Source organism: Arachis hypogaea, chromosome 15 (genome assembly GCF_003086295.3).
Source record: "Arachis hypogaea cultivar Tifrunner chromosome 15, arahy.Tifrunner.gnm2.J5K5, whole genome shotgun sequence".
Classification (NCBI taxonomy): domain Eukaryota; kingdom Viridiplantae; phylum Streptophyta; class Magnoliopsida; order Fabales; family Fabaceae; genus Arachis; species Arachis hypogaea.
In genome coordinates this window covers 159,870,568-159,892,983 of record NC_092050.1, presented here as the reverse complement: position 1 = coordinate 159,892,983, position 22,416 = coordinate 159,870,568, and the positions used below count along the sequence as shown (strand labels likewise).

Sequence of the window (22,416 nt, the reverse complement as noted above, 5' to 3'; positions counted from 1 at the left end):
ATATATTATATTAATAATTAATTTTAATATACACATAATATTATTGTTATAATAAAAATATTATTTATATATTAAAATTAATTATTAATATATTTGTGTATAAATATGTGTGATTTTATTTATTTTTAATATATATTTATATTTTAATATATATTTTATATTGATAACTAATTTAATGTACATGTAGTATTAACGAATTTATGTATCTTCTTATTAGTTACACACTTATATGTTTATGTTACGTGTGATTTATTCAACCGTATTCTCACGTGATTCTTTTTTCAATTTTGTTATTCAAGTGATAAAGTCCTTCGGATCAAGTAGCTAGTCCCTATTACATTAATATAGGTTCAAATAAAGTTCAATTCGATATTAAAGAAATTATTATTTTGAGATAGTATGAATACAATTTATCAAATATTAATAGAAATTAATTTTGTAATGATTATATTTGTAATATGTAGGATTTTAAATTCTTACAAAATTTTATTCAACAAAAAAATTAATACCATTATATCACTACTTTTTTATACTCATTATTGATAAATTATACGGTACAGATGTTATTTTAAAAAGATAGAGACATAGCAGAATTATACGGCAGAAGGAAGATGACCTGACTGCAAGGAAGCAGAATCATAAGTGGGAAAGAAGATGATTTGGTTGTTGAGCCGTGCAGTTGATGTACTGAAGATTCGTTATATGCAGCGAGGATCCGTTACAGGAAAAGGAAAAAAAAAATTTTGTGAGGAAAAAGAGATTGGCTACAGTATTAGCAGTATTGGATTTTGTGCTCGTTTCATTCATTCCTTCATTCTCCTTCATTAGTTCCTTTCTTTGTTGCCTCCACGCCGGTAAGGCCAGTGAAAACATCTGAAAGATAATAACCATCAACAAGTAGGAGCAGTTATCTCCAAAAAAAGAAGGATAAAAGTAAGCAGGATCAACGATCCTGAACGCAATATGCTTAGCTTCCAGGGGCGCAGCGAATCAAGCCTTCTCATCACGAACCGCGAAGGCACACTGAAGCTATTTGGGATGACGCAGTTACGGCAAAGAAGCTTCTGTTCACCGCATCTCAACGCAATCCAGCCCACCTCCATCTGTTCCGCTCAGAGAAGCCCCGTGTTCGCTGCCACCGAGTACACTCCTATGGTTATCCGTCGAACTGGTCGTGACGGTGCAAAATCCTCTCACCATTACTCATAGGTAGGTTGAAGATCCGGTGCTAGTAGCTCAATTGCAGTTGTTCTAAGTCTTCCTTCTTAACACTATCAATGGATCTCTTAACCCTACCCAGCCCCAACACCCACCCAGTCCGAAATCAGATCCACTACTGACCCTTCAAAATAGTCTTACCAGCCCATAAATACAAACGGAGTTTTTCCCGAAAAATTGCCAAGTCGAGCCGTAATGGAAGGTGTAAGCACCGCTATCCGTAAGTCTCAACCTGCATTTAGGAGAATATCCTACATTAGACACACGTCGCCAGATTCCCAATAATAAAAAAATCTCTGTAAAACAACATCTATACCATAGTGTACACCCTCATCATTATATATTCTATTATCAGCATCAATGATTATTAACTCTAATATCACCATCATCAATATTATTATTTTCTTTTCTCTTTTTTCATGTGATGTTATTTTTTTAAAAGATTTTTATATTGCAAGCAATTATTTTTTTTATGGGATTATTATTTTTTACAGTGGTCCTTCTCCCCTAGATCACCATCAATTAAGAAGTTTTTTAAAAACAAGCATATATATATATATATATAACACGTGATTGTTTATGCAAATGAAAGTTTAGTAAGGGTAAGAAACGTGGTGATAGATTTTTTTTCCCCCAAAGAAACGTGGTGATAGATTAAAGCTGTGTAGTATGTGGATCTATTGTATTTTTATGAACAAGAATAATCTTGAAGAATAATGTTACTCGAATTTAATTGCTACACATATGTCTGAAATCATCATGTACAAATTTTCATAAATTGAGAGTTTAAAAAAATTTGTTAGAGCACACAATAATAAAAATATTAGCATACTCATAGTAAAAATATTAAAAATATTTTAATTATCCTTTAAATTTAAAATAATTTTAATTATGATAAAAATTAAATATTAGCATAAAAATTATTGATGTTAATAATTTAATAAATATATATATGCGGTAATTTCTTAATTTTTAATTTTTAATGCTCTGTTAAATTGCATGAACAAGAATAAAGGCATTGAGTCATGTTTTAGCAGTGATTTGAGACTTCCTATACAGAGTAGATAACCTATAACCATGACTTGAATATTCCTTGCTCTTATCTTAAATAATGACAAGATATACGTACTATAAAACTAATTTAAAAATAGCTACTGAAGTCAAATTAGTACTTTTTTTAGTTTTTGTCTTGCTGTTTCTTGTTTAACTTTTTTAACTACTAAATTATAATTATTTTTTATATATTGATTGTGTTACATAATTATAATCTATAATTATTTAAATATTTGATGAATTTAAATAAAATCATTGTATTGTCATGTTTTCGGCAACGAGTTGAAGTTTCTTAATAACCGGGATTTGAATTTTCCATGATCTGAACAAAGACAAACATACTATAAAAGGGAAACATGTGATTATTTGAAGTGTGAGATAATAGACATTGCGTATGTCATGTAAAAATTAATTAATTTCCATTAGAGGAAACGTGCACTCAATAAATTATAGTTATATATTGCAATGAAATTAATATATATATTATAAAAAAAACTTTTAAATGTACTGATATACTGATATTTTAATAATTTTTAACCGTTATTTTTAATTATAAAATATATATATAATTAAGATCGATAGTTAAAATTTATTAAATGTATCAGTATACTTAAAAGATTTTTTTATATTATAATACGTCCTTTATATAATACTATATATATTTTAGATTTGAAGCATAAAATTTTGCATATATTTTTTTTATACTTAAATACTTTTTTTTAAGATCTCAAAACTTTATACCAAGCCAATTATTTATGATAGATATTAACTATATATTTTTTTATCATTTCAATCTTTTAGAATAAGTGATTTTATAATATAATACGAAATTATTTATAATTCAAAAATAAGTTAGGTCTATGTGAACCCAAAAATAAAATAAAAAAAAACTCCTAATTTGATTTTGAAAACTGATTAATCTGGGTGTATATATATATAACCATTAGCCACAAAGTTATCATCAGAAGCTTATTGACCAAAAATGATGAGTCCAAGTTATTTAGCACTCATCACTATCATCATCATCTTAATTTCATTGTATAGCTCAAACTTGTTTGTGTGTGGAACAGAATGGAAGCCAACTTGGAGCACCGGTGCGGCGGAGGAAGCAGAGGCAGTGGCGGCGATACCATGCTCCGGTCATGGAAGGGCATACTTAGATGGCTTGGTTCTGAACGGCCATGAACCTGTTTGTGAATGCAATCCATGTTATAGTGGTTCCGATTGCTCCAACTTTTCATCTCATTGTGCTGCTAATGCTGGAGAGTAAATCACTAAACCCTAATCACTTTCGTCACAAAAGACTAATATCCGTCATTTTAAATATATTTAGAGATAAATTAGGAAGTAATGTTATGGGATTAATATAATTTATTATTTTTGTTTAACGATTAGTCAATAATATTTAAAAAGTTGAATAAAATTGTTAATGCTTAATTTTTTCTCTTGATATATAGAATCTCATCCATGCATGAGGAGAATTTAACTCAATCTCAATTTTTATTTTCTATATGATTTTAACCTATGATTAATAATGTAAAAGAATTGTTGATTATTAATAAAAGAATTTTTATAAAAAAAAATTAATTTAATGTTCGATTTTTATTATCCAGTTTTCTAAAAATTAAACAATTAATTCATTTAAAAAAGCTTTAAAATAAAAAAAAAGTTTATATATATATATATATATTTATTTATTATTTTCTAATATTTTAAATTTTTGGAATAAATAATTTTGATCAGCGGAGATCCATATTTTCTAGAACCGTTTTGGATGAGGCATGCAGCAAGTAGTGCAGTGTTAGTATCAGGGTGGCACAGAATGGGATACACATACAGTGATGGATCATACATATCACAATTGCTGGTGAATCATATCAAAAAACTGCATGAGATTGTTGGAAATGCAGTCACTGATGGAAGGTACATAGTATTTGGCGGTGGATCAACACAACTCTTCAATGCTGCAGTTTATGCATTCTCTCCTAACAACAATGACTCTTCGCTCAATCCAGCAAAAGTAGTAGCCACTGCCCCACATTTCCCAGTAAGCTCTCCATAATTATTTTTTATATCCATTATTAGTATTTTAATATACATATATATATTTCTTGGTTTATTAATGATTTAATGAATTTTATCGAATTTTTAATTAAATTCTTATATTTTCTTTTCTTTTTCAATTGTGTTCTTATATCATATCAAATTTTGTAATTAAGTTTTTGTCATGACAAAAACGTTAAAATTAATAGAATATTCTATTAAGCAAAACGAATATGCCTAATAATTAAATAAATATTTTATTTTATTTAATAGAATCAGTTGATTCTAATATTTTTGTGACAGACTTAGTTACAAAATCTGATATAGTATATGAATTCAATTAAAAATAAAAAAGTATAGATAGACCTAATTAAAAATTCGATAAAATTATAGAGACCAACTGAATAATTAAACCTTTATTAATTATTATGGTTCGTTACATATGTTTTTGGTATATTAGAATTTTCTTTTTAATTTTGCTAAGATAATTTGGCTTGTATATTATTAACTTTGTGAGAGTTAATTATATTACTTTATTTCTTTTAATATATATATATATTCTAATATTGATAAGTTGTTTTGTTTTTTAAATATAATATAATACAAATTTTTGTATTTAAATTCAATTCATCATTATGTTTTCCAAATAAAAAATTAACTTATGATTTATAAATATATCAAAAAATTAAAACATTATAACATAGACAAAAATTCTTATATATATTATGGAAAGATAGATGGTTAGAAAATTAAATCAAGAATATTCAAGAAAGTAGTACAACTACAATATACTAGAATATTGAAGAAGTTCAAAATCAAATTGAATTGGAATTGAATGGAAGTTGCACTCATCACCTCCATACTAGAAGAATCATGAAGTACATTGAAAGCTTTAAGATTGATGACTAAGCTTAATAAAGAATTTTCAAGATGTGGTAGAAATTATAAGAAGTTACTTATTTGAATAGTCAAAGTAAGAAGCAAAGTTGGATAAGTATGTGTATTAAGAAGCTAGTAGAATTATGAACTTTTAGCATGAAACTTTGCCTATATAAAGGCACTTATGCCTTATGTATTTTGTGTGTTCCATAAATGAAATGAATATGTTTTAAAATATTAGAAACTCTCTCCTTAGTATTATGAGTGTTGGTGAGTTTGAGAGATAAAAAATATGATAGTGTTACTTACGTGAGTGAGTGATCTTGGGGCCAATTAAGTGTGAGTATTATACTAACATAAATAAATAGTTAAAGTATAAAATAAATAAATAAATAAATAATCATCAAATTATATAAAGAATATAATTATATATTATATCACACATAAATTATGTTAACATCACGTTGTGGCATGCACTCATCATGCAGGTGTATAGAACACAAACAGAGCTTTTCAATTCAAGGGATTATAGATATGAAGGGGACACATCTTTATGGAAGAACAACACAGATAATAATGGCACAACATTCATTGAATTTGTGACTTCACCAAACAATCCAGATGGGAAATTAAATAAGGCAGTTCTTGAAGGACCAAACGTTAAAACCATTAACGATAGAGCTTATTATTGGCCACATTTCACACCTCTTCCTTCTCCAGCTGATGATGATCTCATGCTCTTTACAATTTCTAAGCTCACAGGTCATGCTGGCACTAGATTTGGGTGAGATAGATATATATTTATCATGAAAAAATTTATTATCAATTTCACAATACTAATTAATTTATGATATATATCTTAAAATATTATTTATAAGTCAATTTAAAAATTAAATATATTGATTCATAGTCATACGGCCTTTAGTCACCAAAAAAAAAAAAAAAGTCATACGGCCTTTTTCTTTTCCATGAAAAATAATTAAAGAAATTATAAATTCAAATTTTAAAACTTTAATTTGAAGTCAAAGTCATATGGTCCTTTTTTAAGATAAATTTGTTAAGAAATATTTAAATATATAAAAAATGCTACGTGTGTATACAAAATTTAACTACTAAATTGATTAGCAAGATTGTATTTTTATAGTGATATGATATCTGAATTCATGGTTTTTATTATTTTAGTCTTTTAAATTTAAAATTTATTATATTTGTTTTTGAGATTCAACTCTAGACACTATATTAATTTTTGATTTTTTTTTAAAAGTTGATAAAATGAACAGAATATTAAACTAATTCTAATCTGCCACGTTAGACATGAGACAAAATAAAATCGTTTTATTTTAGTGCTTAAACCAAGTAAAACAAAGTCGTTTGGAGAATGAATAGAGATAAAACGGTTTATATATTATATATATATTTTTTTGTCTTCTCATTTTGTCTTATTCAAACATTAAAATAAAATGATATCGTTTAGTCCTGTGTCTAGCATAACATGATAGAATAAAATTAATACTTTATTTGCTGACTTAATATTAAGAGAAAATTCCACTTCCCTCCCTTACGAGATGCTAAAATGACACTCCTTTTCCCTCTATTTTATAAATGTACATTTTCCTCCCTTCTAACTTTTAAAAAACTTCCTCTTTAATCTATTTTAAATTTTTTGTGTTAACTAATATTAATTTTATCCATTTTTTAACAAAAAATAAATTATTTTTTAAAAAAAATACTCATTAGCAAAAATTTTATTTTTTATCATTAAATTTTGCTTACCAAAATACCCTTTAATAAATTTTTTTATTGATTAAATTGTATTTTTACCAAAATACTTTTTAAAAAATTAATAATTAAATTATTTTTTTCTAAGATACCTACCCTTCAATAATTTTTTAATTATTAACTTATGATTTTACCAAAATTTTTGTTAACAATTAATTTTATTTATTACATTTTTTTTAAATATAATTTAATCAATAAAAGAATAATTTATTAAAGGATATTTTGGTAAGCAAAATTTAATGATAAAAAATAAAATTTTTGTTAATGGGTATTTTTTTAAAAAATAATTTATTTTTTCTTAAAAAATGGATAAAGTTAATATTAGTTAACTCAAAAAGTTTAAAATGGATTAAAGAAGAGATTTTTAAAAGTTAGAAGGAAGGAGAATTAAGAATGTACATTTATAAAATAGAGGGAAGGGAAGTGTCATTTTAGCATCTTGCAGGAGAGGGGAGTGAAATTTTCTCTAATATTAAAAACAATCTTAGACTAATATGATGTTTGGTGTTGGAAGTAATACTTTTTCTTCAATTTTTTTTACATACATAATATAATTGAAAGTAATAATTTGTCTTCAATAATATTTTTTTTTACCGGATGACTGTGATTGATTACCCTAATATAGGAGTTATATATTATTGTTATGATTGAATTATAATTATAGATGGGCAATAATAAAGGATAAGGGTGTGTATGAAAAGATGTTGACATACTTGGAATTAAACACCGTGGGAATTTCTCGGGAGGCACAGCTTAGAGCTTTGAAGCTTTTGAATGTAGTTCTTGAAGGAGGAGATACAAAAGAAATATTCCAATTTGGATATTCAACAATGAGAGATCGCTGGTCAAGGCTCAAACAAATTATATCAAAGTCAAAACGTTTTTCTTTACAAAAACTATCTCCTCAATATTGCACATTCTTCAAAAGAGTTCGAGATCCTTCACCAGGTAGATGATAATGCCCATTGTGAAGTTATTAAATATTGCAATGCCTATGCTAATAAGTACGTAGATATATATTTTTAAAAAGAAAAAAGAAAAAATTATGAACTAATAAAAAATTGTGTTTGATACATTAAATATATATGATTTAGGTCCAATTTAGGTAAATAGCTTAATTAAGTTTCTTTTGACAAAATATAATTTACATAATGAATGACTATCTAAAAGTAGCTTATAAATAAGTTATTTTGTGTTTGGATTTTTAACTCTAAAAATACTTATTTTAATTTATAGAAATGTGATAAAAAGTAGTAGTATTATGAGAGAAGTTATTTTTTTTTAATTTCTTTATAGGATCCTAAATAACTTCTTAAAAAATTGCAATTTAATTTTAAAAATTGCACTAAATATTGATACTACTACTTTTTATAAGTCAAAAATTTAAAAAAATTACTTTTCAAACGACCCTTATTACAAAAAAATTATTAACTTTTGAATTAATAAATTCTCAGAATATCATAATTTTATTAATTTTATCATAATTTTATTAATTTTATCAATTATGATCAGTCACTTATTATATTGACCACCTACTAATCATTTATCTCGATTATCTTAAATTTTCAACTCTAAACTTTAATTGATCATTTCAAGTTTTAAATTTTAAATTTTAATATCTAAATTTTAAATTATAAATTCTAAATTAAATCATAAATTTTATATCTTAAATTAATTTAATTTAATTTAATTTTTAAATATATTTTTTTACTTAAATTTTAGATGTTTTTATTGTTTTCAATTTTGAATATTCAATTATTGACTCCTTTACTAGTTAAAAATATTAGCTTCTGATACTTTCTATTAAGGTATTTACTTATTAAGTTGAAATGAAAAAACTTGTTCAATTTGGTGACAGCATACGCGTGGTTGAAGTGTGAGAGAGAAGAAGATAAGAATTGCTATGAGATTCTTAAAGCTGCTGGCATCAATGGCCATGAAGGAAGTATGTATAGTGCTGATGATCGTTACGTGCGTCTCAGTCTCATAAGAAGCCAAGATGATTTTGATATTCTTATAAACAAGCTCACTGTTCTTGTTGCTAAGAATTAGATACAATTATCTTATTCAATCTCCACATATATGTATATGTATATGTATATATATCCATGTTCTAGTAGTATAATAAAATTAAATCATTATTATTGTTGGATATATGAATATGTAACTATTGTAATGTTGAAATAATAAGAAGCATTATTGCTGATGATGATGAGAAAGTATTTTATATATATGGACCTATTTGTGAATGCAATGCATGCTATTCTGGTCATGATTGCTCCAATTTTGAAGCTCGTTGTCCTGCTGATGCTAAAGAGTAAAAATCCTTTTTCATTTAATATATATAAAAGTAATATTTATAACTGATAATGCTAAGAAGACAATAAAAAATCAGCTCAAACAGTTTAAATTTATCTTATTTAACATTTATTAATTCTAGCGACAATTAATGAATGTTAAATAAGACAAATTTAGACCGTTTAGATTAATTTTTTATTGTTTTTTAAATATTATATATTGATAATTTAATAACATATTATATCATTGGTTAATTCTTTACTCTTTCTCTTTTATTGTTTTTTAAATAAGACAAGTGTTTGGACTGAATTTTATTTATGTCTTTATTTTTAGTAGTATTAAAAATAATAAAAATAATGAAATTTTATTTTTTATTTTTATTTTATATTTTTTTATAAAATTAAAAAAAACTACTAAAAACAATAAACCAAAAGTACCTTAAGTTTTTGTTTCCGAACTTGTTTATGCTTTTTATATACTTTTATAATGGTGAAATTCAACTTCATGTACCATTTTTTAAGTTAATCCAACAAAAAACCGCCTATTTCATTATTTTTTAACATATTAGTTTTTTTTTTTTTTTTTTGTGACTGTAACATATTAGTTTTGGAATTGAGGATAAGTAACATAATTTTAAATATATATCAGTGATCAAGTCATATATATGTATTTTATTATAATTATTTAATGATGATTTATGTTATTTATTATAATATTACAGCGGGGAATTAAATATATTTGAGCCATTTTGGAGGGAGCATGCAACAAAAATTTCAGTGTTGGTATCAGGGTGGCATAGAATGGCATACAATTATAGTGATGGATCATCAATTTTCTCCATTGCTGGTGAAGAAGGTAAGAAAACTACATGAGATTGTTGGAAATGCAGTCACTAATGGAAGGTACTGTTAGGAGTTATAAGCTAGCTAGCTATTAGTGTCATTACTGTTAATTCTGTTTCTGTTAGAGTTAGTTAGTAAGAAGCCCAGCTGACTCAGCAGCAGCTTCTAATAAGTTCCATAGTTTGTTATAGATTAGTTAGCTAGCAATATACATATAAATAGCAATTCCACACATGATGCAATTCAGTTACTGAGTTGAATGCAGCTTCACACCTTTTGTGCTTCTCTCTCTCTTTCCCTTTCTCTCTGAATTTCTCCCTTGAGGCCTGGTACCTTTCATGGTATCAGAGCTTTCAAGCTTCGCTGCTCACTCAACAATGGCGCAAGGATTCATAACCACTCCTATATCGATGAAACTGGATGAGGACAATTTTCTGCAATGAAAGGATCAAGCAATTTCAACAATAGAAGAAAATGATATGCTGAACCACATCACAGGAAGAGGAATTCCTCCACAGTTTGTGCAATCGAGTGAGGAACAGAAGCTACAGCGAATCTAGATTATCAGAAATGGAAGAGGCAGGATGCTCTTCTCAAATTCTGGCTACTGGCTTCTATGACCAAGCCGTTCACAACAAGGATGGTAGGTTGTGTCCTTACATATCAAGTATGGAAAAGACTAGAAGATCACTTCTCTTCTCAAATCAAGGCTAAGGTGATGCAATTGAAAAACAAACTCAGCACACTTCAAATTGGGGGATCTGTGACTGAGTATGTGTTGTTGATTAAAGGCACAATTGATGCTTTGGCATCAGTAGGAGAGTTAGTAAAAAAAAGCGATCATGTCAATGCGATTTTACATGGCTTATCTGAAGAATATTATTCAGTATATACGTTTGTGCTTGCAAGATCTGAGAGCATAACTGTTGCTGAACTAGAAGCCTTGCTGCTAGCTCATGAGAGCATGCTAGCAAAGTTCAGAAAACCAGAGGCATTTGTACAGGCAAACGTAGCTCAATTTGGAGGATATCATCAACAGTTGCAAGGAAGAAAAGGATGCTTCAAAGGAGGATTCAGAGGAAGAGGAGGAAGAATGCACAGAGGTGGTAGAAGTCTCTCCAGTGCAGGAAGTATGATGCAAGAAGCTGATATGAACAAACAGGCCAACAGAGGAGGCAGAACATATAATTCAAGAAGCTATGAATATAACAGGCCACAGTGTTAGCTGTGTAATAAGTTCGGCCACACTGCAAAAACTTGCTGGCACAGATACAGTGAGAATCAATTTGAGGAAGAAGGCTATGCTGGAGAAGGATATAACAATGCTGGACGCAATCAAAAGACTTAACCACAAGCAAACCTGTGCAATCTGATAGCAACACCAGCAACAGTCCAGGATTTCAGTTGGTATCCTGACTCAGGAGCTACACATCACATGACACATGATGAGAAGAATCTGATGGAAAAGAAAGAATACTGTGGAAATGAGCAAGTAGTAATTGGCAATGGATCAAGTTTGCATATCTCTTTTGTTGGTAACTCTTATTCAAGACTGACTTGAGCTCTAAGCCACTTCACATGAGAAACTTGTTGTGTGTTCCTGAAATTACAAAGAATCTAATTAGTGTGCATCAACTGTGTTGTGATAATCAAAATTTCTTTGAATTCCATGATGATAGGTGCTATGTAAAGAGTAAAGACACTGAAAAGATTGTGCTTCAAGGCACTGTGAAAAAAGGCCTCTATAGATTTCCTAGCATTAACAAGCTGCAAGCACCAGCTGGTTATGCTGTTGTATATGCTACTGCAGTAACTAATAGGAATAAAGTTGACTCCCTTGTGTGGCATGCTAGGCTAGGACACCCTAATCATGCTGTTTTGTCAAAAGTACTAAAAGTCTGTAAACCCTCAACCTTACCAGTTAAAATAAATTGCTCAGCTTGCTGTGTTGGCAAGTCTCATCAGTTCCCTTTCCCTTCATCACAGACCGAATATACACATCCCTTAGACCTTGTATACTCAGACATTTGGAGTCCTGACCCAGTGCCAGATAGTAATGGAAATTGGTATTATGTTAATTTTGTTGATGCTTTTTCAAAGTATACCTGGCTTTATCTAATCAAATCTAGAGCTCAGTTAAAAACAGTCTTTGAAAATTTCCAACAAAAGATTGAATTGCAACTGAACACTAAGCTTAAAATGTTGCAAAGTGATAATGCAGCTGAGTATAGAAGTCTGTCATAGATTTTGCAGGTCAAAGGAGTTCAGCACAGATTTGCTTGCCCTCACATTCACCAATAAAATGGGGCTGCTGAAAGGAAACATAGGCACATAGTAGAAATGGGACTCACATTATTTGCAGCAGCTTCAATGCCTACACAGTTTTGGGGAGAAGCATTTTGCATATCAGCAAAACTGATCAACATTCTTCCTACACCAGTCCTTAATGGTGCATCTCCAATTGAGAAACTGCTTGGCAAGCAACCCTCATATGATCAACTCAGAGTCTTTGGCTGCCTATACTTTCCACATCAGAGGCCATATAACAAGTATAAACTGGACTTTAGATCCTCTCCTTGTACATTCCTTGGGTATGGAACTGATCAGAAAGGCTATAAGTGCCTTACTCAACAGGGAAAGGTCATCATCACACCAAATGTGGTATTTTTTGAAGATCAGTTTCCATTTAAGCAAGCTGATCAAGGCCTCAAGCCAGCAACAATCTCAGCTCCACAACACTTAATTCCAACAATCCCAAGAATCTCAGCATCTACTCAACCTCCTCCTGCTAACCACCAGCCCCAACCCACATTATCCCAGTATACTACCACAACCAACCTCTCTCAGCCTATTTCACCACAAAATAGTCCCCTGAACACCTCAGCACAAGTTCCCTTACATCAGTTAAGCAACCACCATCAGTCTTTAACTCAGTCACTGCTTCCCTCTAGCAGTCTGCAAGAAACCACAATGCCATTAGCATCTTCCTCAGTGCCAACACCTATTCCCATCAGTGATATCGAAATTGTCCTTCCTCATTCTGACCCTGAACCTAGAAACACTAACTTCACCCAAAACACTCACCCAATGCTGACTAGAGGCAAAGCAGGAATTGTCAAACCAAAGCTGTTCATGGCAAGTGTTGAGCCAAGGAATGTTAAACAAGCACTCAGGTGCCCTGAGTGGAAGGCAGCCATGGATCTAGAGTATGAGGCTCTCCTAAGAAACAATACCTGGACGCTTACTAAACTCCCACCTAATAGAGATGCAATTGGAAGAAAATGGGTGTTTAGGCTTAAGTATAATGCAGATGGTTCACTTCAGAAGCATAAAGCCAGGCTAGTTGCTCAAGGCTTTGCTCAAAAACCAGGTTTTGACTTTACAGAAACCTACAGTCCAGTTGTCAAGCCAACCTCTATTTGATTATTGCTCTTTGTCGCACTGTCAAGGTCTTGGACCATAATGCAATTGGATGTAAACAATGCTTTTCTACATGGTGATTTAGTTGAGAAAGTTTATATGAGGCAGCCCCAAGGTTATGAACAAGAAGATTCCTCACTCGTTTGCAAGCTCAACAAGGCTTTGTATGGCCTAAAACAGGCGCCCAGGGAATGGTATTCTAAGCTTGCAAATGGACTAAAGGAGCTAGGATTTGCAGCCACAAAATCTGACATTGCAGTGTTTACCCGTGAGATGAATCAATTAAAAACATATGTCCTCGTATATGTAGATAACATCATTGTAACAGGTGAATGTGATAACTCAATTAGGGAGGTGATCAGCCAATTAAACAGCATGTTTGCTCTAAAAGATCTAGGTGATCTACACTACTTTCTTGGAATCCAAGCCACAAAGACTAAGAGTGGAGGTTTGGTGTTTACTCAGCAAAAGTACATTGAAGAGGTAATGAAGAAGGCTGGTATGGTGGGATGCACAGCCTGCCACACTCCTCTTCCCTCTACAACAAAAATTTCTGCCCTTGGAGGTTCAAACTTCCATGATCCAAGTCTGTATCGATCTGTCATTGGGAGCTTGCAATATCTAACTATTACCAGGCCTGAAATCAGCTTTTCTGTAAACAAACTGGCCCAGTTTGTTCAATCTCCGATGAACTCACACTGGAAAATGGTAAAATGTGTGTTGAGGTACCTAAATGGTACAGCTCACCATGGCCTGCATCTCAAAAAGGACCCTGCACTCAACACTGCAATGAAGATCACTGCCTACAGTGACTCTGACTGGGCTGGTGACCCGGATGATAGGAAATCAACCTCTGGATATTGCGTGTTCCTTGGCTCGAATCTGGTGTCCTAGGCTTCGAGGAAGCAAACTGCTGTAGCCAGGTCCAGTACTGAGGCAGAGTACAGAAGCATGGCAGAGACAGTGGCAGAGTTAGTCTGGATAAGGAGTCTAATGGCTGAATTAAAGCTAACCATCTCTGAAGCACCAATGGTATACTGTGACAACTTGAGTGCTGTATTGCTGGCAGCCAATCCAATCCTACATTCCAAGTCCAAGCATTTCGAAATAGATCTCCACTTCGTTAGAGATCATGTCAACAACAAGAAAGTTCAAGTGAGACACATCCCTGGGACAGTGCAAGTGGCAGACATCTTCACAAAAGCAGTTCCCTCTGAGACTTTTCTCCACTTTCGAACCAAGCTGAACGTCTGTGATCAACAAGCAATTGCAATTCCTCAAGAAAGGAAAAACTAGAGATGATGTTAGGAGTTATAAGCTAGCTAGCTATTAGTGTCATTACTGTTAATTCTGTTTCTGTTAGAGTTAGTTAGTAAAGAGCCCAGCTGACTCAGCAGCAGCTTCTAGCAAGTTCCATAGTTTGTTACAGATTAGTTAGCTAGCAATATACATATAAATAGCAATTCCACACATGCTGCAATTCAGTTACTGAGTTGAATGTAGCTTCACACCTTTTGTGCTTCTCTCTCTCTCTTTCCCTTTCTCTCTGAATTTCTCCCTTAAGGCTTGGTACCTTTCAGGTACATTGTGTTTGGAAGTGGTTCAACATAACTCATCAATGCCGCAGTTTATGCATTGTCTCACAAATCATCATTATTGGATCCATCAAAAGTACTCAACACATCTCCATATTATCCTGTAAGCTTATTTATTAATATTCTTTTTTTTCTTCTATTTGTTATAAGTGGAAACTCGTACGCAGTTGTTTTCACGTGAAGTTGATATTTGATGAGAACTATTAGATAATTTGATAAGTTTGACTAAATTATCATATAATAATTTTTAATTATAAACTTCATATAAAAACAACTGCGTTTATCAGTTTTCCTGCATTTAACAATCACGACTTATACAATATTTTGGCGTATCATTTTTGTGACGGTTATAAATCACTACAAATTGAGAGATTAAGGAAAATTTAGAAACCGAATTTCATTCATATTTTTTTAAGTTTATCAAAATTACATAATCACTTTTTTTATTTGACCAGTGTATGCTCATCTCCGTTCTATTGCAATATTAAATTGAAATTGTATTAGAAATAGGTGATAAAAAGTCATTATGCATTGAAAAATCACAAAGACAAAATAATAATTACAAAATTTTTTTTTAATTAATAACGTTGATATGAAGGATATTTTTGCCATTTAATATAAATTGAATAAAATAAAATAAAAAGTTAGTTTATCAAACACACATATAAAAATATATATGTTAATTACAAATAATCTAAGTGTATTATGTAGACGTGCAGTTGGTATAATACATATATAGGAAATAAATGTATACTAGTCAAATAAATTAAAGGAGTCACATACATAAATTTAATAAACCTCAAAAAAAGGGAGGTACAAGTGTAATTTATCCTATAAAATAAAGAGTAGAATAATATTTTAAAAATAAAACAAAATGTTCTAACAAACTAATAAATAATAGGATAAAGTATATTTTTTGTCCCAAAAGTTTAGCAAAAGTTTCAAAAATACTCCTAAGTTATATTTTGTTTTAATTTTGTCCAAAAAATTTTCGATTTGTATCAAATATACTATCGAACGGCTAAATTTTTAAAAAATTTAAGATCAATCTAATAATAATGCATGAAAATTATATTTGATTTGCTTGTGTTGAGGGTTATTCTTATTAAATTGTTGTTGAATTTGTCTTAAATTTTTTGAAAAATTAGCCGTCAGGAGTATATTTGATGCAAATCGAAAATTTTTAGGACAAAATTGAAACAAAATAAAACTTAGGGATATTTTTAAAACTTTTATCAATCTTCATGGACAAAAAGTATACTTTACCCTAAATAATATAATTCATTAATAATAAGTAAAATCACCTAACTGATCCTATATATATATATATATATATATATATATATATATATATATATATGTGATGACAATTTACCTTTATTCCTTTGTGGCAGAGCTGTTTAGAAAACAAACCGAGTTCTTTAACTCAAGATATTATACATATGAAGGGGATACAAGACCGTGGAAGAACAAGTTAGATAACATCACATCAAGGTTCATAGAGTTTGTGTCTCACCTAATAATCCAGATGGGTTATTAACTAAGGCTGTTCTTAAAGGCCCTAATGTTAAAACCATTCACGATCTTATCTACTATTGGCCACATTTCACTCCTATTCCTTCTCCTGCTGATGAAGATCTCATGATATTTTCTAATTCCAAACTCACAGGCCATGGTGGCAATAGATTTGTGTAACATTATTAATACTAACTTATATATATTATTTTATAACAGTAATATAATTCTAGTACATATATAGTTACGGTTTTTAATGTTTTTGTGGCGGTTTTAAATACTATGTTACGATATTATTTTTTTTAAAAATTTAAGTTGATAGAATGAATATGATATATAAATGATTATATCTCTAACAAATTATTTGTTTATTTTATGATTGTTTCGAAATTTCTACAATTCTTAATGTGTCAAAACCTACCCTTATTAGTTATTACAGTTATTTTGATTTTTGAGCAATTAGGGTTTAGGATTAAAAACCGTCGCAATATATTAAAGGTATTATATTTCTAAAATGAGTTATGTTACGTATACACCAAAATCAGCCACCAAAGTCAGCCACCAATATAAAATACATGCTGGAATATAAATACATATTGAAAATAAATTAAACCACACATATATTTATACACAAATATATTAGTAGCTGATTTTAATGACTAATTTTAATGTACAAATAGCATTTCTCTTCTAGAATATATGATATATTGGTGCCATTATTACAGATGGGCAATAGTGAAGGATGAAGGCTTATACAAAAAGATGGAAGAGTATATACAAATTAACACCATGGGAGTTTCTCGAGAGGCTCAGCTAAGAGCATTAAAGTTACTCAATGTGGTTCTTGAAGGAAATGCTAAACCCTTCTTTCAATTTGGATATGCGACAAGGCTTAAACAAGTTCTATCTATGTCTAATCGTTTTACCGTACAGAAATTATCTCGTAAATATTGCTCATTTTAATTTACAAAACATTCAAATATCCTATTTCAGGTATATCTTGTTGAAAAAGTCTAGGGCCAGCAATTTTTGTGTTTTGTGGCCAATACTTAACCATCAAAAGAAAAGTGAGTGATTTTTCACCGTTGGATATAATCTCATACCATTAAAAACACTATTGATGGCCAATTGATGGTTACAAAACATAAAAATTGCTGCCCCCTAACACTCCCTTATCATATTAATCAAACCTATTTTTTCAATAAATTTAAACAAATTAAACAGTTCGATCAATAATTTACTGATTAAACCAATAACAAATAGTTCACTTGATAGAATCTCATAACTATACTTTATACTTTAGGTAATAATCAAGTTCATTTTATCATTAGTCTTGGTGACTTAGTCTTTTCAATTTTGACTATGCATGTCTATTAGTATAATGTTACACATACAAAATTTTGTATAAGTAAATTTAGGAATAGTTTTTCATTGAAAAGTTTCAGTGACGAATAATTTTAATTAAATTTAATTATTATTTAATAAGCAAGTATCATTCTTTTTTAAATGTCTCACTCGTTATAAAATTTCACTTATATCATTTGTTTCTTTTTAAATGTTAGTTGTTCGCTTATTCAAAATCTGAAAAAGTTAGTCCCTAACAGTGTTAGTTTTTCATTATATATTAGTTAGAAGTTTAATTATTTATTTATTTCACGAATAATAGAAGATTTTGAGCTAGTTAATTAATAACCAAAGTAGTTGAAACTTCTTAATACATGAATACACTACGCTAGGCACGGTAAATACCGGCGAAAATTTGGAGGCTACACATCTCGCCGCCGCAAAGTTTGCTGGGGAAAGCAAAACTCCTTCGCGTGCCACAACCATCAGCGGCGACTCCATCAAAAACGTCGCCAGGACTATGCCAGGCACGGTAAATAGCAGCGAAGATCTGGAGGCCACACACCTCGCCGCCGCAAAACATGCTGGGGAAGCAGAACTCCTTCGCTTGCCTGATCATCAGCGGCGACTCCATCAAAAACGCCGCCAGGTGAGGATCCAATCTAAAATCAATTTTGTTTTGCCCTCTTTTTTTCTTATAAACCTGAGTTGGTTCCCCCCAAATTTGCAGAAAACCCGTGAAGAGTACTCGGTAGCCCGCGAAGCACACTCATTGCTGCTATTCCAAAACAAGGTTGTGAAGGATTTGTTAACAATTTCTCCTTTTCCCCTTTTTAATTTCTCCTATAAAGTCTAATTCATTCTTCCCCAGATTAAGCAGAACCCGCTTAGAGTCCTTGGTAGCGCGCGAACTCTGCTGCCGTTGCTGCTCCACTGCGAAGGTGCTGCCGATCGTGGGTACTCTGCCCGCCGTGCACGAAAATGTTGAGCCACCCTCCACTGTGTGCCATCCTGAGCTATCGCGGCCTCTCCCTATCCCTGGTTAGTTCGCCATCCTGTTTCTGTCATAACTTAACTACTTGAAACGGGTGTGTTGATTAGCAAGAATGAATTGCGGTCTGTTATTTTGTTCCTGTCTCAAGTGATGAGACTTGATTGGTTTTAATTAATCTAATCTATCTCTCATGTAGAATCATAAATATAAATGTTTCGATTTTCATGAAGATTTTATCATGACGTTAAGATCATTAAAGATATTGTGCAGTGAATCAGATAAACTTTATTCCTAATATGTAACTTTAGTTAAACAATATAAAAGAGAAAAAAACATATGATAGTTCAAAATGATCATAGCCTTTATGACAGGAATTTGGATTCAATTTCATATCCACCACCACTTGCAGATACAAGATCATAGCTTCTTTTGCTGGTTAAGTCAAACTGAATTGAACCTTCCATGTTTGTTACCTTTGTTGTTCATGTTTTCCTTGAAATTGGACAAGTTAGAGTTGAATTCCTACAATTGAGCTCTTGATGCTTCTAGATTTTTGCCTAAACCTTCCATGGAAAGTGACCTCTGAGCTTTCTCTAACACAGCTTGCAAATACTTTCCTTGAGCATCTATTCTCATCTGAAATTTCTCATGTACCTATTGGTTATGAAGCATGTTTTAGTTTTATTTTTTAATTTTTTCTGTTAAACTATGCCAAATTGTACCATTTTTTTTCAAGGTTTGATAAAAATACCAAGTATACTATTATCTGAATCTTATATGTGATAAATACATCTAGCTGTTCTTCCAATCTCTTTGGACTTCAATTTGATGTCTCAATGCCTACTGCTATTGGGATTTCTCTGTTTTGAGACTATGTTAGAGGATTTTGGAGAATTGAGGGAATGTTTGGTGTCAAAGATTTTGGCTTTGGAATTAATGTTGTTGACATTATTAGAGAAAAAGCATAACTCATGTCTATGAACATGGTGCATCTTCGGTTGTGAATATAATGTTGAGATGTTTGGCTAAGTGAGCTTTTTGTGAATACTTTAAAATTTAAAAAATGCCATTTCAGTGAAAATCATGTATCTTGTGTAAAATATTTTATAATTCCTTTACATCAAACATGATCTCTCTCACAAAACTACTATCAATAACAACTATTCACTGTTGACAGAATATTTTTTGGGATCTACATTAAGCCAATTCAATCCATACATATTTGTAATTAACATCATGATTTAGAAGATTTGGGGATGTTAAACCATACTCATGATTTAGAAGAGTTACACATTTTATTTGTTAGCTACAACTTCCCAGAAAAAACACTAATTAACTTGTGAAGATGAGCATATGTCATGTGATTCTTGTTAAGTATTTCCAACATAAAGGACCGAATCTTTAATCATCTGTTCACAAAAATAGTATTTATTTTCAATTTAACTCTTGCTTCATCATATGGAAAGAAAAATTCTGATTATGTGCTAGGAATTGTAAGATGTTACCTTGTTAGATTAAACCTCAATGTTCACAGATTAGGATCTCGAGGCGAGTAGATTCTTTTTTTTTTCTTTTTATTTAACTTTCATTAAATTAATTAAATAATAGTAAAGTTTAATTAATCTAGGTTGACTTAGGTCATTTTGATGTAGAACAGTTTAAGGAGCACACGTTCACCATCCAATTGGTAGTCACTTTGATCTATTGATTTTTCAAGTTTTGGATTTGAATCATGGAAGAAAAATCAAAGACTTTGTTATAATCATCTTATTTCTTTCATAAAACATCAACTAAATTGGATTAGTTTAATTAAATTTTAAATAATAAGATTCAGTATCTCAATTTAGATAAACATAATAAATAAATACTACTTTAGACTTTAGATGCTAGTATCCTATATGAAATTAAGACTACAATAGCTTTATTAAGACTTTGTTTGCTATCTTTGTTGTTCATGTTTTCCATGAAACTGGACAAGACAGAGTTGAATTCGGTCAATTGAGTAAAAAGATGGTTCTAGGTCACTGCCTGAACCTTTCATGGAAAGTGTCCTCTGAGCTTTCTCTAACACATCATGCAAAAACATATATATATATATATATATATATATATATATATATATATATATATATATATATATATATATATATATATATATATATATATGTCCTTATAATATTCTAATAATATTCTATTTTATGTTTCAATTTTGGTGATCATCATATATAGCCTATGCATGGATGAAGTGTGAGAGAGAAGAAGACAAGAATTGCTATGAAACTCTGAAAGCTGCTGGAATCAGTTGCCACCTTGGCAATTATTTTAGTGCAGATGATCGCTTCGCACGTGTAAGTATCTCTAGAAGCCAAGATGATTTTGAGATACTACTCAACATAAAGGTATCAGCAATTTAGGCTGTAAGAAACAGAAGCAACTTAGCTGAAGAGTAGAATAAGGGACATAGAGAAGGATGAACAGTGAGAGATGGAGAGAAGAAGAAGGTTCTATTATTGAACAGAGTGATCAATGAATCAAGAGTTGAGATACAAGAGAAGTGTGGCATCTATTTGTAGCTGGTGGTGTTTCTTCTAGAAGCTTCAGTAACAGCTAATCAGCTAGGAGTAACTGACTAACTGAAACACTAACTACACTAACCAATTGCAACTGAACACTAACTAACTGCAACTGATCATAACTACACAATATACACGTGCTCCTATCATCATCTCTAGTTTTCTTTTCTCCTGTTTTCTGCAACACATACTTCTTGCTCCCTGTACATTTGTGTAACTTCAGTGACTTTCAATCTGTCTCTGAAGTGTAGGAATGCCTCAGAAGAGATTGGCTTTGTGAGGATATCAGCTACTTAGACTGTTCGAGGGATATGGTGCACTTTTATAGCCTTGCTGTTGACATGGTCTCTCACAAAGTAGAGATCAATTTCGAAATACTTTGACTTGGAGTGTAGGATGGGGTTTGCAGCTAATAGCACTGCGCTTTGGTTGTCACAGTACAGCAAGGGAGCCTCCTCTAGTGGAAATTGTAGCTCACACAGCAAGTTCTTCACCCAAATCAGTTCAGCTGTCAAGTCTACCATGCTTCTGTATTCTGCCTCAGTGTTGGATCTTGCCACTGTCGTTTGCTTCTTTGAGGCCCAGGACACTAAGTTTGATCCTAGAAAGACACAGTATCCACTGGCAGATTTTCTATCGTCAGGATCTCCAACCCAATCTGAATCACAATAGGCAGTGATTCTCATTGAGCTCTGATACCATGAAGGTATTAGCAACTTAGGCTGTAAGAAACAGAAGCAGCTTAGCTGAAGAGTAGAATAAGGGACATGGAGAAGGGTGAACAGTGAGAGATGGAGAGAAGAAGAAGGTTCTGTTATTGAACAGAGTGATCAATGAATCAAGAGTTGAGATACAAGAGAAGT

The 22,416-nt window shown here is 31.0% G+C and overlaps 1 protein-coding gene and 1 pseudogene across 1 annotated transcript; both read left to right on the top strand.

Annotated features, from left to right (window-relative positions):
• Nucleotides 1-3,247: 3,247 nt before the first annotated feature.
• On the top strand, nucleotides 3,248-9,201 carry LOC112747298 (tryptophan aminotransferase-related protein 4-like). The gene is made up of 5 exons (XM_025795249.3): nucleotides 3,248-3,537; nucleotides 4,015-4,318; nucleotides 5,682-5,977; nucleotides 7,637-7,920; nucleotides 8,831-9,201. The coding sequence occupies exons 1-5, from the start codon at nucleotides 3,254-3,256 to the stop codon at nucleotides 9,022-9,024; spliced, it is 1,362 nt and encodes a 453-aa protein (XP_025651034.1). The 5' UTR covers nucleotides 3,248-3,253; the 3' UTR covers nucleotides 9,025-9,201.
• A 555-nt stretch (nucleotides 9,202-9,756) lies between these two features.
• LOC112749453 (tryptophan aminotransferase-related protein 4-like) lies at nucleotides 9,757-21,850 on the top strand (annotated as a pseudogene).
• Nucleotides 21,851-22,416: the final 566 nt, after the last annotated feature.